The sequence below is a fragment of the Enoplosus armatus genome, chromosome 4, assembly GCF_043641665.1.
Source record: "Enoplosus armatus isolate fEnoArm2 chromosome 4, fEnoArm2.hap1, whole genome shotgun sequence".
Classification (NCBI taxonomy): Eukaryota; Metazoa; Chordata; class Actinopteri; order Centrarchiformes; family Enoplosidae; genus Enoplosus; species Enoplosus armatus.
This window is the reverse complement of record NC_092183.1, coordinates 13322400-13336402: the sequence shown is the minus strand read 5'-3', so window position 1 is coordinate 13336402 and position 14003 is coordinate 13322400. Positions and strand designations below refer to the sequence as shown.

At 40.0% G+C, this 14003-nt stretch overlaps 1 protein-coding gene across 2 annotated transcripts in view; it reads left to right on the top strand.

Moving 5' to 3' along the window:
* pcsk5b (proprotein convertase subtilisin/kexin type 5b) overlaps nt 1–14003 on the top strand; it is a 71985-nt gene that overhangs the window by 46712 nt on the left and 11270 nt on the right. For both annotated transcript variants that reach the window (XM_070903633.1, XM_070903634.1), the window contains 4 exons: nt 660–775; nt 9763–9865; nt 10204–10340; nt 12567–12767. In XM_070903633.1, coding sequence (XP_070759734.1) covers nt 660–775; nt 9763–9865; nt 10204–10340; nt 12567–12767 — 557 coding nt within the window. The remainder of the gene's footprint in view (nt 1–659; nt 776–9762; nt 9866–10203; nt 10341–12566; nt 12768–14003) is intronic.

Sequence of the window (14003 nt, the reverse complement as noted above, 5' to 3'; positions counted from 1 at the left end):
TTTTCCCACAAACAGTTCTGATGCCCCACTCTTCACTAATGATGAAAAGGGAGTGAAAGAGCTTGTAAACATACTCATATTCCTATGTTTGAGGACTACTTTGCTCACTATCGCACCCACAGTCGAACTCCTCCACAGAGTCAGACATCTTGTCTGCTTTTCTTATCGTTCCTTGAGGTCGACTTGCCTCCTTGCGGTTTTTCTCTACCAACTTGAATTATTTATTGCTCACTTGACCCTTTACCTTACTTGATTTCTTAATTCTCTGTCAGCTCCCTCCTGGTTAGATCATTTCCAATAAAAGTTTTGCCACATTTTCACACTAGCAGGATGGTAAATTTAATAACTGTGTTTTCTTGTTGCCTAAATTCCTCCTAAAGGATTATTTTAGATATTTTCTTATGCCGTTTTTGTGGTGATATCATAATTTAATCTTACATCACTGTGTAGCTTCCAGTTCTTTGCAAACGCTGCTCACCAACATGCACTGAAAGGGCCTAAGCAATGAACTACGGTTGTAAATGATAAGCATAAATTATTTGGAACAGTGAAAGATGACTGAAATATCCTTAAAAACAGTTCCAACTTTCAAGAGGATATGTGGGCACAGTATAGTGCTGCATAGACTAGTATCTAATTCTTCATACAACCATCGACAGGTGTGACCATAGCTGCTACGAGTGCTTGGGGCCCGGTGAAAGAAACTGCAGCAGCTGTGTCGGTGGTTACAATCTGGAGGCAGGAGCCTGTGTGGTCAGCACCATCTGCAGAGATGGTGAGTTGTCAGCTTTCTTATCTACAAGATGGCCTCAGTGTGTTTATTTTGTACTCGTTACATTGCCTCTCACAGGCAACTAGGATGGTCCGCAGTGTCTGTAAACTACTACTACTACTTAGACCAGCTAGAGCATTGAATTGGACAGAGTCACAGCAGGGGAAAAAAAAACATAATTTATTCTTTATAATTTATTCGATTCACAACAGTATTTTTGCAAAATGGCAAATGCAAATGTACACAAATTTTGGTCTAAACAATCCCAGATAATAAAAGAGCCGAAGGCCTCAGAGGTGCAGATTTACATCTCAACTCTCTCTGAGACTATTTTGCATCTCCAGATGAATTAAATTCTGTTATATCCCACGAGGTATAAAAGATTAATGCGAAAGGAAACTTTATTACATAAAAGCTAAGGATTCACCTGTGGCCTTCTTTTTTTTTTTTTTTTGGGCTCTGTACTAACTTCTTGAATCAAACTGCTCAGTGTTGTAACTTGAAAGCAGGAGGGCGGCCTGTCCTTGCTTTTGCCTTTCATGCTCTTTATCTAAAGGTCTTACTCATGTTCTGCACATTATTAATATAACATCTGAAAGGTTTCTTGAAGCATCTACTTACTCTTTATCCCTTTTTCTTATTTTTCAAGTTCCATATAATCTGCTCCTCTACAATTATTTTCTGATTTCTCTTGTGTCTTTACTTGTACTCTCGATATTCTGTTTGCCATGCTTTGTGGTCCAGTCTTTTCTGAATTGTGCATGTTTGGCGAATGGATCTTTTAGTGTAAATACTCCCATTTCTCACTAATCGGCTGAGGTGTCTGATTACAAGGCTTCGACTGCAGCCTGTGATTTGCCGCTCTAGCCATGACCTTTTAGTTGAAAGCTCTGAGGAGGAAAATGTCTTTTCTGTGTGACCTTTCTTTTGATGATGAGTACTTTGCTTAAAGTGCACACTCAGTCTGTTTCCAACCTTCCTAAACTAGACTGGTTTCACACTGGTGAAACTTGATTGGCAGCTCAAAAGTGACCGGTTTAACTGCTGTTGGTAAATGAAAGACTGGTGGTCCACTTTAAGTTTTCTGTGATGCAAAATGACACTAAGTTGTGAAAATCTTCAATTTGCTAATTGTGTGATGTTTGTTTTTTTTCTCTCTCTCTCTCTGTTTTTTTTCTCCCGAATCTGTTTTCCCTCTCCTGACATGGATCCAATAAATCCACTGGACTACAATCATTTTCCACCTCGATGAACATCACCTGTGATTGGATCAAAAAAACTCTTCCTGTCACCTGAACCCTCTCCTGACCAATCACACGGCTCTACCTGCCATTCAACTATTTCTAATGGTTCTGCCCTGTGTGTGTTTCCACATGTATTTGTGTGTGTGTGTGTGTGTGTGTGTGTGTGTGTGTGTGTGTGTGTATGTTTTTTCCCTCCCCTCCTTCCAAACTCCCCCCTGAATCTCTTCTTCCTGGTCTGTGGAAAGCAAATGAAGAATCTTGGGCGGAAGGCAGTTTCTGCGTGCTCGTTAAAAAGAACAATCTTTGCCAGAGGAAAGTGCTGCAGCAACTGTGCTGCAGAACGTGCTCGCAAAAGGGGTGACGGGACATACTCACTGGGCGTAAAGGGAGTGCGGGGGGGATGTGGGGGCACAGGGGGCACCCCTCCTTCTTAAACCCCCCTGCCCACTCATTCACAGTCACATAATTTATAAGAGAATCTGTGCCTCTTAAAGGGACTGCATCGGAGGTGCGATGACAGGACTACAACAAACCTACCTTTTTTCTGTACTGGGACACACACACGTGGTCAGGGTGTAAAATGACTGGGATTTATTACAAGAACAAACGAGCTAATGAAAACAAAAGTGAAAACAAAAGAATAAAAGTGTCGGTATTTTGTGACCAAAGCATCGATGCCAAAATAATTGAACCTACTTTTTTGTTGCCAGTGTAGGAAGCATAGCTTAAAACAGGAGCCACTCAGCCTGTGAATCTCTGAATACGTCTGTGTGCATTTTTATTTTGGCTCCTCTTTCTCCTCTCTTTCCAGTGTTAACAATAAACAGATGGAAAGTGAACATACAGTAGGAAAGGCCTTGGTTTTCTGCCTGTAAATATACGTCAAAGGAAAAAAAAAAGAAGCTCACTCAGTAATGTGAAAATAATGTCTGTCTGGGCTGACTTTGGCTGTTCAGGGGAGGGAAGACAAATTCACACACACAGTTCTATACACACACTCGCACAGACAAAGATATGTACCACACACATACACGTATAAACATCAACTGGGACACATAAATCAGCCACCACTTGAAGTTAGATGCTACAGTGTCACCGTATTCCAAGACTGATGCAAGTTACTGACCAGAATCACCTCATTTCATTTATTTAAAAACATAAACCTGCCCTCTGAATAGTGTGTGTGTTTGTCTTTGTTGGTGTGTATGTGTAGGAGAATGCCATTAATTCTTAATGTAAGCCCAGACAGCATTGATTCATTCCAGAGGTACTACAAGACGAGTCAATAGTCATTCCTTCTGGAGCTTTCTGCAGGGAAGGAAACGCTGCAGTGAGTTATAATGAATTTGTGGTACGAGGGATGCACCGATGCTCATTTTTCACCCATGATGCTTGATTCTGGATACTAAAATTTGCCTGAAACTTAGTATTGATTCCATCCATTACTGTGACTGAACAATTTAAAGCTCCACCATTACATTTGTTGTCACTGGATGAAATAATTGAAATATAACTCATATTTTTTACAGGGAACAGCATTTCTTCTATGTGTTTGTTTGTGTTTTCCACATGCCATATGTAACCCTGATAAAGGGAATTTTGTCCAGTAATTATCTTATCTGTATCGGTGCATCCCTACATGTTACTGTTCTCAAATAAAATAGAGTTTTAGAAGTTTTCTACTCTCCGTCATTCCATTATAATGGCAATGCATATCAAGTGAAGTATTGCTCTACACTTTCAGCACAGAAGGTCAATGATTGGCACAGAAAATATTCTGTCGTCATGTTTCATCTGCAGGTAAAGGTCTCTGACGGGCAGACAGACTGCTGTGGTGCGAATCAGAGCTGTGACGGTTTTGCTTTCAGTTATTTCAGAAAAGGGATTTTGTTCAAAATTTAGAACGTTGTGTTCAGTCAACCCAAGAAAAATAGGAGAACAAACACAGTGAGGCAATCAATTTCTTTCTATTTACATTATTGTAGTTTGAACTGAAAGTAAACCGACAGCTTCACTGCAGAACCAGGAATGTGTCGGAAATGTTAAATCATATTGAGCCAAAACTGTACTTATGTTAAGGCCGACAGACTTCAGATGTCTTGTTTTCTCCTCCTGTCTGTCTCTGAACCTTACCTGATGAGACGCAAAGGTTATTCTGGTGGTGCTGGTTTCTAATAAAGAACAGCAAATATAATGTTTAAGATTCTTATTCTATTTGTGCAGGTTTTCACACCTGCAGCTTGAGCATTTACAGTATTAGATGAATTGTTGTACTGTCAACTGGTTATGGTTCTTGATGATTTGTAATAAAGATTGATGACTCCCCTGTTTTGGTTAACAAAAACTTATTCCTGGTCATTGTTTAAGATGACTTGAATTGACTTTAGATTGTGTGGTAGTCGACACACACACAAACACACACACACACCCTCGTATAAAAGCTGTTTTTAATGTGTACCTGTGACATATCTGTGACAATGCATTATTAATGTTACTCAAAGTCCTAGTTTTGAAAATCTTTTTTTTTTACTTAAGTGTTCTTATTAAAATGTTTAATCTGTTCATGTTTTTGTTTTCTTTTCAGTTCTCCTTAATTTTGTTGATAGTGTATTAATCCATATTATTTCACCTATTAGCATTTTTGTTAATCAGTTTCTCACTTCCTTTCCAAAACATCTTTTTTTTTTTTTTTTTTTTTTTTTTTACAAATTCATGAAAGGGAATAACATAATTGAAATTCAGATCATTGCTTTCAGAAACTTTCAGTTTTTCAGCACTCGATCAGATTGATTAAATGAAAGTTCCACATGCCCCAGGCAGAGCACTTAAAGGGAGACATGTGCACTCAATGACAATTAGGTGGGAGTTAAAACAGGTCAGCAATGCTGGGTTTTGCTGCTTTGTTATAGGTGCAAACGTTTTATGTGGATTTAGTCGAAACTATTTTACATTCACGAGAGGGATAAGATGAGTCTGAATGTAGAACTTATTTTTACTCTTTTTCTTCAACATATTTCTTGCCATACAGCATCAATTAATATTGTAGCAGTAGATATTAACAACTAAAATAAAGTCAAGATATACTACTCTAAAATCAGTTCTGTTTCAGGAGGGAACTGATAACAAATCTCCTGATTGTGAGTTGCATTTTAACCCATAAGATCTTTATTGTTCTTAAGTAATAATAGTAGTATTTGTTGTAATATTGAACGTTCCTCCAGCAGCCTGCTGTGAAACATTTCAGTGCTGGTAGTCTTGATATACTTGCAGTACAAAGGAGATACTGTATATCTCCTATATGAAACTGTTGCCACACACACTTGTTCCTATCCACGTTGTGGAGCTGGTATTTTATCTATGACATTAGAAAATGTGTTACAGCAGGCATTTGAGTGGTGGATTTGGCTAAAATCATTATTTTCAAGAGCTTATTGTATGGGTTATTTGCAGATTATACAGCTAATACAGTTGCACACACAGGGGTCGTAACTGAAGTACTCGCGTTGATACACAAAGTCTGCATGAGAGAGTTTGTGTGAGAACAACCCCACAGTGCGATTCTGACTGTTATTTTTTACTTTCTACAATTTCCTGGGAATCCTACAAGATTAACAAAATCATACATCATGTTTTTTTCTTGTCATTATGGGCTCATTCATTGAAGGATGAAATAAAAGTCAGCATCTAGCCCATAAATGCTGATGTCAGTCCTCACCAAACTCCAAACAAATATTGTTTCTGTCAAGTGCCCCACTTGTCATGGCTTGAGCTCTCTCCAGTGCTGATTCTGGCCATTTTCTGCCATCAACTAGCCCTCAAATCACGTGGGAAGCCATCTAAGTTTATCTAAGTTTATCCTGCTGTAACTCATGGGCGGGCAGCACTGTAGCATGTGTGTATCAGTATGTGTTTTCTGTCTTTAGGTGCTTCCCACCCCAACAAACATGCATGCTCGGTAACAATCCTGACATTGCCCTTGAACAAGGCATTGGCTTACTAAATAGGATAAGTGAAATACTGAGGACACATTTCCCCACATGGATTAATAATGTATAATGTAACTCAGGTCAAGAAGACGGAACACTTCCCTCTGGTAATAAATACACAATATTAGATAAACAATGTGGTTAATATTCTCTTGACCACCTGCGGGGTGAAGTGAATGTCTTTTTTCCCCCCTACTTTCTTGGACCAAGTGTGTGCAGGTATCAGGAGGTGGAAGGGCTAGGGAATTGGGATTCAGGACAAGGTGTGTGGGATGTCAGTGTGATATCTGCCAACAGAGCTCTCTCTCCTGACAGAGTAGACTGTCAATGTCCTCACAAGGTCAGCCGAGTCCATAACAGAGGAAAAGTTTTACTCCCCTGAGTGACAGGCTCTCTTTCTTCTCCGCTCCATTCTTCTCTCGTCTGGCAGTGGGAGTCCAAAGTGTCTGCTTTTGCTGAGTGGAGTTGTGCGGCTTTCCGTCCCTTGAGAACTTGGCTCCCTGTTTGTTTGTGTGCGTGAGTGAGGGGGAGACAAACAGAAAGACAGGGAGACAATTTGTGTGTGTGAGTGTGTGTGAGGGAGAGTGACGGCGTTTATTCGGGGGCTGTTTGAATGGTTTCAGCAGAGCTCTACTGAATGGGAAGCCACCGCCTGTTGTGTTTGTACACAAAGAAGCTCTTTTGTTTTGAAAGGAACAATTGAGCTTTTCACAGAAAGCCAGAGAGCACAGACAACCTCGCCGCTGCCTTGAAGGATGCTCAAACACACACACACACATAAACACAGCTCCATCCTTATGCCTGAGCCAGTGTCTGTCACCTTTGTCTAATACAAAGGTGGGATAGGAGACAATGTTTATGCCTCTTTTGTTATGGCTCTTTTCAATGCTGCCAAGTGTGAAGCTGAAGGTTGATGGATTTTTTGGAACTTCTCTCTCAATCCTCTAGCAACTTTGGACACAATAGCTCATATACATAGTATGCATGCCCGGGTGAATGTGAGAGTCCTGGGTGTTACGAGTGCAGTGAGTACAATTTCTACTGCTGCATATTGTGGAATGACAATAATATATCTACCTGACGTGTGATAATGCTTTTGATAAATTTCAGTGACTCAACAATTGCTTTGCCAGGTGTTGAGATTTCTGGCACCCAAAACTCAATTTCCAGCCTGTACTCCATTTTGCAACAAAAACTTTCCGACCTCCCAAAACCTACGCACATTTTCAACATTTTCACCAGTGGAGGATGTGGCCATGGGGCTGTAGGAAGGCATTTTATTCTCAAGTAAAAAAAACAAGCAAATGAGAAGTTGGAATTATCACAGAATGCTGCTTCAGTACTTTGTTGCCCTTTCAACATAGTCAACAGGAATTTGGTTTGGGGAGCTCTAACAAAACTAAAACAAAAGCAACAAGGGCCCCACCTCACATACAGTGACCACCTTAGGACATGAAAGTAAATGAGGTAATTAAGAATTTTAGGTATTCCCATGGGGATGCTATCAGTACCACAACCAGCCATGATGTATAACAATGTATACATACCCTTGCAGTGTCTTACACACAGGAATAAAAGCAGCACATGAAAGATTTAAGAGTTAAGGGCACGAACGGCCTCTGGGTAGGTGCTGTTGCAAAACCTGGCTGTCCTAGTACGGATACTTTTCAGCCTTTTAAAAGAAGGGAGGAAGTTAAAAAGATAAAATAATAATAAAATAAAATTGCTTCATACTTTCCTGTGCTATGGAAAACTCTTAAAAAGAAAAGTCTTCAGCAGTGTCGTAGTGTTACAGACAATCATTTGTGGAGCTCCACTTGATGAATTTTCTGACCATCTATGACCAAAGGTCAACTATGACCACAACTTCTTTTGCTTTGGAAACATTCAACTCCAAGCTGTTGGCTGCACACAAGTCCACCAGGAATGAAACCTAATTTCTTTAAGCTGTTTTATTGTTGTTAGAAATTAGTCTTACCAATGTGGTATTGTTGGCAAACTTACACAACCTTACAGACTGGGAGTGGGAAAACAGTCTTTTGTGTAAAGTGAGTATAACAGTGGAGACAAAACGCATCCCTGTGGGGCACCGGTGTTGCTGTAATAACCAGATACTCGGAGAACTTGTTATTAACTCTGACCACATGCTTCCTCCCAAGACGTCCTAGATCTACTGACACAGGGACTTTGGACTCCCAGTTGGGGAAGTTTATCATACAGCCTGGAAGCTAGAATCGTATCGTAAACAGAACCCTTACATAAGTGGCAGGTGCGGAAGAACTGAGTGCAAACAAAATGACACTGCCTCATCAACAGACCTATTTGCCCTATATGCAAACTGATAAGGTTCAGGGCCAACACTGGACAAGTGACTGCAAACCAGGCGCTCAAAGACCTTCATTACAACAGAAGTTAAGGCGACAAGTCTGTAATCAGTCAGGCAGTTTTTTTAAGGCACAGGAAGAATAGTTAGAATAGGGGCAAGCCCATCCGCACACCATTTCAGGGTGGAGGCTGAGATTAAGTCAGGGCCTGCAGCCTTTCTACTGTTTTGCCTATGCAGGAGGTTCCTAACCTCATGTCCTGTAATTAAACATGGAGGCATAGCAGGATGTGATGAAGAAGGATAATAAGGAAGTGGGATAAAGCTGGTGTCAAACCTGCAGTGAAATCTATTCAACTCTTCCGGCAGGTTGGCATCAGACTCTGTGATGGCAGGTATGATATGCTAGATGATTCTGTTGCATCTCTGCTCTAATCAGCAAGCTCACTTCTCCTTCAAGTGGCTGAGCCTAAGACCTGCTGATGTTGCCACTAATGCAGCTCATTAAAAGTTTTGCTTGCGGTATGGCCCTTTCAAGTGCTAAACTCAAACTAGTTTTGTAAAACACAAATAACTATTTTCCAACCATCTTCTCAGGTCGTCCTGTTCAAGGTCAATTACATAGACAAATACATTCATGGATAACTTAGTTTCCAGTTCACCTGAATTGCATGTCTTTGGACTGTGGCAGGAATCCACACAAAGATGAATAGCATACAAATTCCACACACAAAGGGTTTGAACTCATGCAGAGCTTTCTGCTGTGAGGCAGCAGTGCTAAAAACTTTTGTTTTGTTGTGGCTATATCAGTTTACTTTTCAAAGCAGATATATATTTCTGCTATCTGTAGAGGTTTTGTGACTTCATGCTCGGGATAAAAATCAGTCATAACCTGTGTTTATTTAAAAAGTCTTGAGTTGTTTTGGGAATCTTCACCTTGTCTTCAAGCTCACAAAGGGGCCCAAAAATATCTCAGATCTGTTTACTGTAAAAGCCGTCAGCAATTAGAAAGTACACCTAAGACTGAGATTCTCGAACTTGACGTTTTCAAAGATGTTTTTAAACATGTGAAATGTATTTGCACATAATATAAAAACAAGACAAAGAGAAGAAGACAACAGAAAGAGATATAGCTGTCATTATGCAGGAGATGTCAGAAGCCAGAGCATAATGAGCTTCAATGAAATGAAAACAATAACAACTGACTGTTGGTTATAATTGGTGCAGCTAGGACACATTACAGCATCAACTCAAGTCACTCAAATAAAAAAAAAAAGTGAGCAAAAACATAACAAAGCTGGTAAACAAATAAAAACAAAGCATGGAGCAACCAAAGTATGTCATGAAATTAGTCAGAAAATGTTTTTCTTGTTAGTTCTAGAAAGAATATTCTGCAGGTGTGAGGTCATGTTGTTCACTGTTGCTCTCCGCCTGCAGGAGAGTACTTGAGTCGACATGGAAAGTGCCACCTGTGTGATGCTACCTGTCTGCAGTGCACGGGTCCGGAGAGCGAGGACTGCAGCAGCTGCCCTGCAACAAGGTGAGAACCACTGACATACAAATAGAAGCACTACAGACACTGTGTTACTCAGTAGTGATGTTACACTTGTAGACAGCTCAAACAGCCTTAAATACAAATGTAGAAAGTAGCTTGTTACAAGAACTCTTGTTACTGCAATTGAATGGCTTTTTCAAGTCTAAAATTAGTGATTCTGCTTAAACAGAGGGAGATTTTGGAGTATTGCATTTAGCTAAGTAAATAACAAAATAGAAGTTTGTGTTGCTTCTTATTTCAAAGGAAAAACAAAGTGCAACAAATTGTTGCTTGTTGCTGATGCTGATTTTGCATGTTCATTGTGAACCACATCCCCACTGCAGGTTCTTTGATGATGGAAGCTGCAAAATCCACTGTCAGAAGGGGCGTTATGCCATGGGGAGGCAGTGCCATCTCTGTCACCACACCTGCCAGGAGTGCACTGATGAGGGACCTGATAACTGCACCAGCTGTGACAGAGGTACACTAACCTGGGTTAAGATTTGAAAATCACGGTGATGAATTGTTTTTTTTGTTTTTTTTACCTTGTTTGATAATTAAATGCTCTTTTACAAAAAGTGTAAATCAAAATTGCATTACTTTAACTGTCAGGAAGAAGCTGCACCAGTTTGTGCAGATAAAACCATAAATACAATCTTATATATCTAAACAATTTCCTCTGTTTCTTTCCCACCATATAAAACCTGCACGCTCCTAGCTGTTGAAGTGGCACAGGTAGCTTTTTGCAGAGATGCCCTGGTGTTCACTTAAAAACCCATTTTTCTAGCTGTGACTGGAATATAAGTGAAAGCGTGCTGTTTCATAACATCACATGGATCAAGCCAAGGCTCATTTGTGCCAGACTCCACCAATCAATCCTCTAAAAGTAAATGAATCTAATTAAAGCAGTAATTCAGCCAAGACCTGCTGATAGATGTGTTAAATAAGTCATTTGTTCGCTGTATCCTCTTGCAGAGGTCACTGCACATCTCTCAGGTTTTAGCTCAGTTAAAGGACAAGCTGTGTCTGGATTTGATTTCTACTTTCTCTTCCTTCTTGCGTTCTGGTAAGTAAGTTTTATGATCTTAGGATCCCGGGCAGCTCATCCAAAGTCTAGAAAAAAACTTTTTCATCAGTGTGAAAACAGTCGTTATGATAAAACCCGGACGTCATTAGAGGCTCACAGCTGAAGAAATATCTACTTGAAGGTGGTAATAATAAGTGTGTTTATCACAGTGTCACAGGCAGTATTATGGCTGTCAGAATGAATGTATTTACACTGGGGAGATTCTGTTACGCACACACCCACCTACACACACACTTCAAGATACCAGACAGCCAAGGAGAAGATTAACACCAGATTTCCCCTTCACACACACTCTCACCCTCACGTGTCTGTGCGCGCGCACACACACACACACACACACACACACACACACACACACACACACACACACACACACACACAGACACACAATTAGCCGGCAAGTTTGTCAGGCTGTGTTGGCAAATGTGGTTCCATTTAATTGCAGGTCTGTCTGAAGCTCAATGAGACATAACAATAATAACATGAAGAGACCCTACATCTGTCTCTCTCTGTGTCATTTCTTTCCCAAAACAACCTCTCTTATCTTGGCCAGTCACCCACACACACGCACACACACACACACACACACACACACACACACACACGCACGCACACACACATGCATACTGGTGCATACTGAGCAGACAATTCTTGATACTGACCTTTGATAGTTTTATATCCCTGCTGTCTCTCAAGGGGTAGAAGGCGTTACAGGGAACAAGGGAAGAGATCAAGACAAGAAAAGAGATGGCTAATCAAACATATAAAAGTGTCCATTTCAATACACTGATACACACACACACACACACACACACAGCACAAATATGCATGAAATTACCGTCACACACACTAGTAGAAGTCTTTGTTTCATTCATTCAGACCTGACAGATTTGAATCTTATGAGCAACTGAATAACTGTGAAATTTATCCACAACAGAACAGTCAAAGTTGACATTTATTTACAACAAAATTTATAGCATTGAAACATTTTACTTTGACAACGCTATATCTCAATTTATGTAGTTCAAATTGCTCAAATTTAATTGGATATTTAATATTTATGAGTCAAAAAACTGGTATCTTAAATTGGACTGATTTGAAATTCAAATCCCGAAAATTCCTGATGAAAAATTCAAACTCGAACATCGGCGCTACCAAGGATAAGCCTGACTGAAATCGATCACCTCTGGCCTATCAGCTTATTTACTGCCAACAACATGTGTAAATAAATAAATGATCCAAGAAAGACAAGTTCATGTGAGCAAGATGGAAACCCTGGACTCTGACTGTATTCATTTTTTAACAGCAAAACTTGAAATGACCTTACATTTCATCACTGTGAATACGTGTTCTACATTTTACATGTACGTAAGGCCACATGTGTGTATCACTGTATGTACGAGTGACTGGGTCAAATGTCCTCATACCAATATCCATTTCTAAAAACTGCTTAGACATGCAGTAGACATGTTTTGTCTGCTGTAAATATGTAACCATTCAACGTTCTTATATAATGAATTAGAGACAAACCAACCTACAGTATGTTTTTATAACTCACTCACCAGAGTTATTGTCCCTCAGCGCATTTCGCAAACAGATTTCCTTTTCTTTTCTATCTAGATAAGTTTGAGGTGGCCAGGTACCTCTTTCAGGGTCAGTGTCGGGATGTCTGTCCAGAGGGATTCTTCCACTCTGCAAGGAGACGGTGTGAACCCTGTCCTGCAGACTGCATCATCTGTGCAGCAGCAGATTCCTGCCTCCACTGTAGCCCTGGACACCAGCTCAGAAATGGCCAGTGCGTCCCGTTGGAGTGCAGTGCAGGTGAGAGATGCTGGTAGAGCCACGTAAGACTTTGTTACACGCTTACTGATGTCACTATGAAAAGCACTCTAAATGCTGAATACGTGGGTGACTTCTACAGAGGTCACCACTTTGAGTAATGTTGTATAATGAAAAATAAGGGAAAAAATATGTCTCCATAGCTACATCTGAATGTTGTTAAATAAATTAGTTTGGGAAGGATTTTATGATAGCTGCCACTGTTGCTCAGTACCACTGTCACAGAGCTGGGCTGAATTTGGGAAACGTCACACACATGTCGCACAGTGGCCTCATTTTAAAGCATGAATTAAAATTCTAATATGCCAACATATAGGGCTCCATGCCACAAACGAGTCTTTGGACTGGCTTCTTTGAACTAGTACACTATGGCACTAGAAGTATTTTTCAGTGTCAGGTGTGAAAAATGTGCAGTTCAGAGGAGGAATTTTAAGCTTCTGAAGATAACAGTAACATTTCATAAATTAATCAAGGGGCTTTTGGAGGTTCAGGAAGTTTCATTAATAATGCTACATGTCCACGAGGTGATTCAGATAATTTTCCATTGTGCTTTTGGTATTTATTAGTACAGCAATGAAGGAATCAGCATACTACCAGAAGAAGAAAAACAATGGCCACAAAACTCTATTCAACAAAGCATAAACACCAGAACAGAAATACAAAAACACTGCATTTGCGTACTGGTATTACATGATGTCACATGATTGCTTTACATAAATACTGGATGAAACGGAAAAAGAAACAAATGAAAATGTCCCACCAGACACATACAGTCAATGACTTCTCTTAACTTTGTTCATGTATAGGCCTTTCTGTTCTTAATTTGTTCAACTAAAGAACATTTACAGAATCTATTTTCATCCTCAGAGTGATTGTGAAAGATGAACGCATTGCACTTTATCTCATCGTATGTGATCAGATGTGAATGCCAGCCAAAGAAGGATTGAGAAAGAGCTGAAATGTTTTGAGTGAGTTTTTTTTTTTTTTAATATTTGAGATAAGGAAGAGAGGTGGAGGTGAGGAGTTAAAACTTCACTATGTTGAATGTGAGACGGAGGTGAAGAGTAATGATGAGAGTTTGTATGTAAGGATATAAAGTGTATGAGTGGGAGGATGAGACGAAATTCTTATCATATGTGGTGGGCAGGTCTCAACAGGCCCCGCAAACTGTGGAGCAGGCAAAATTTGTCAGTTGTGCTTGTTTGACCAGCTAGCTAT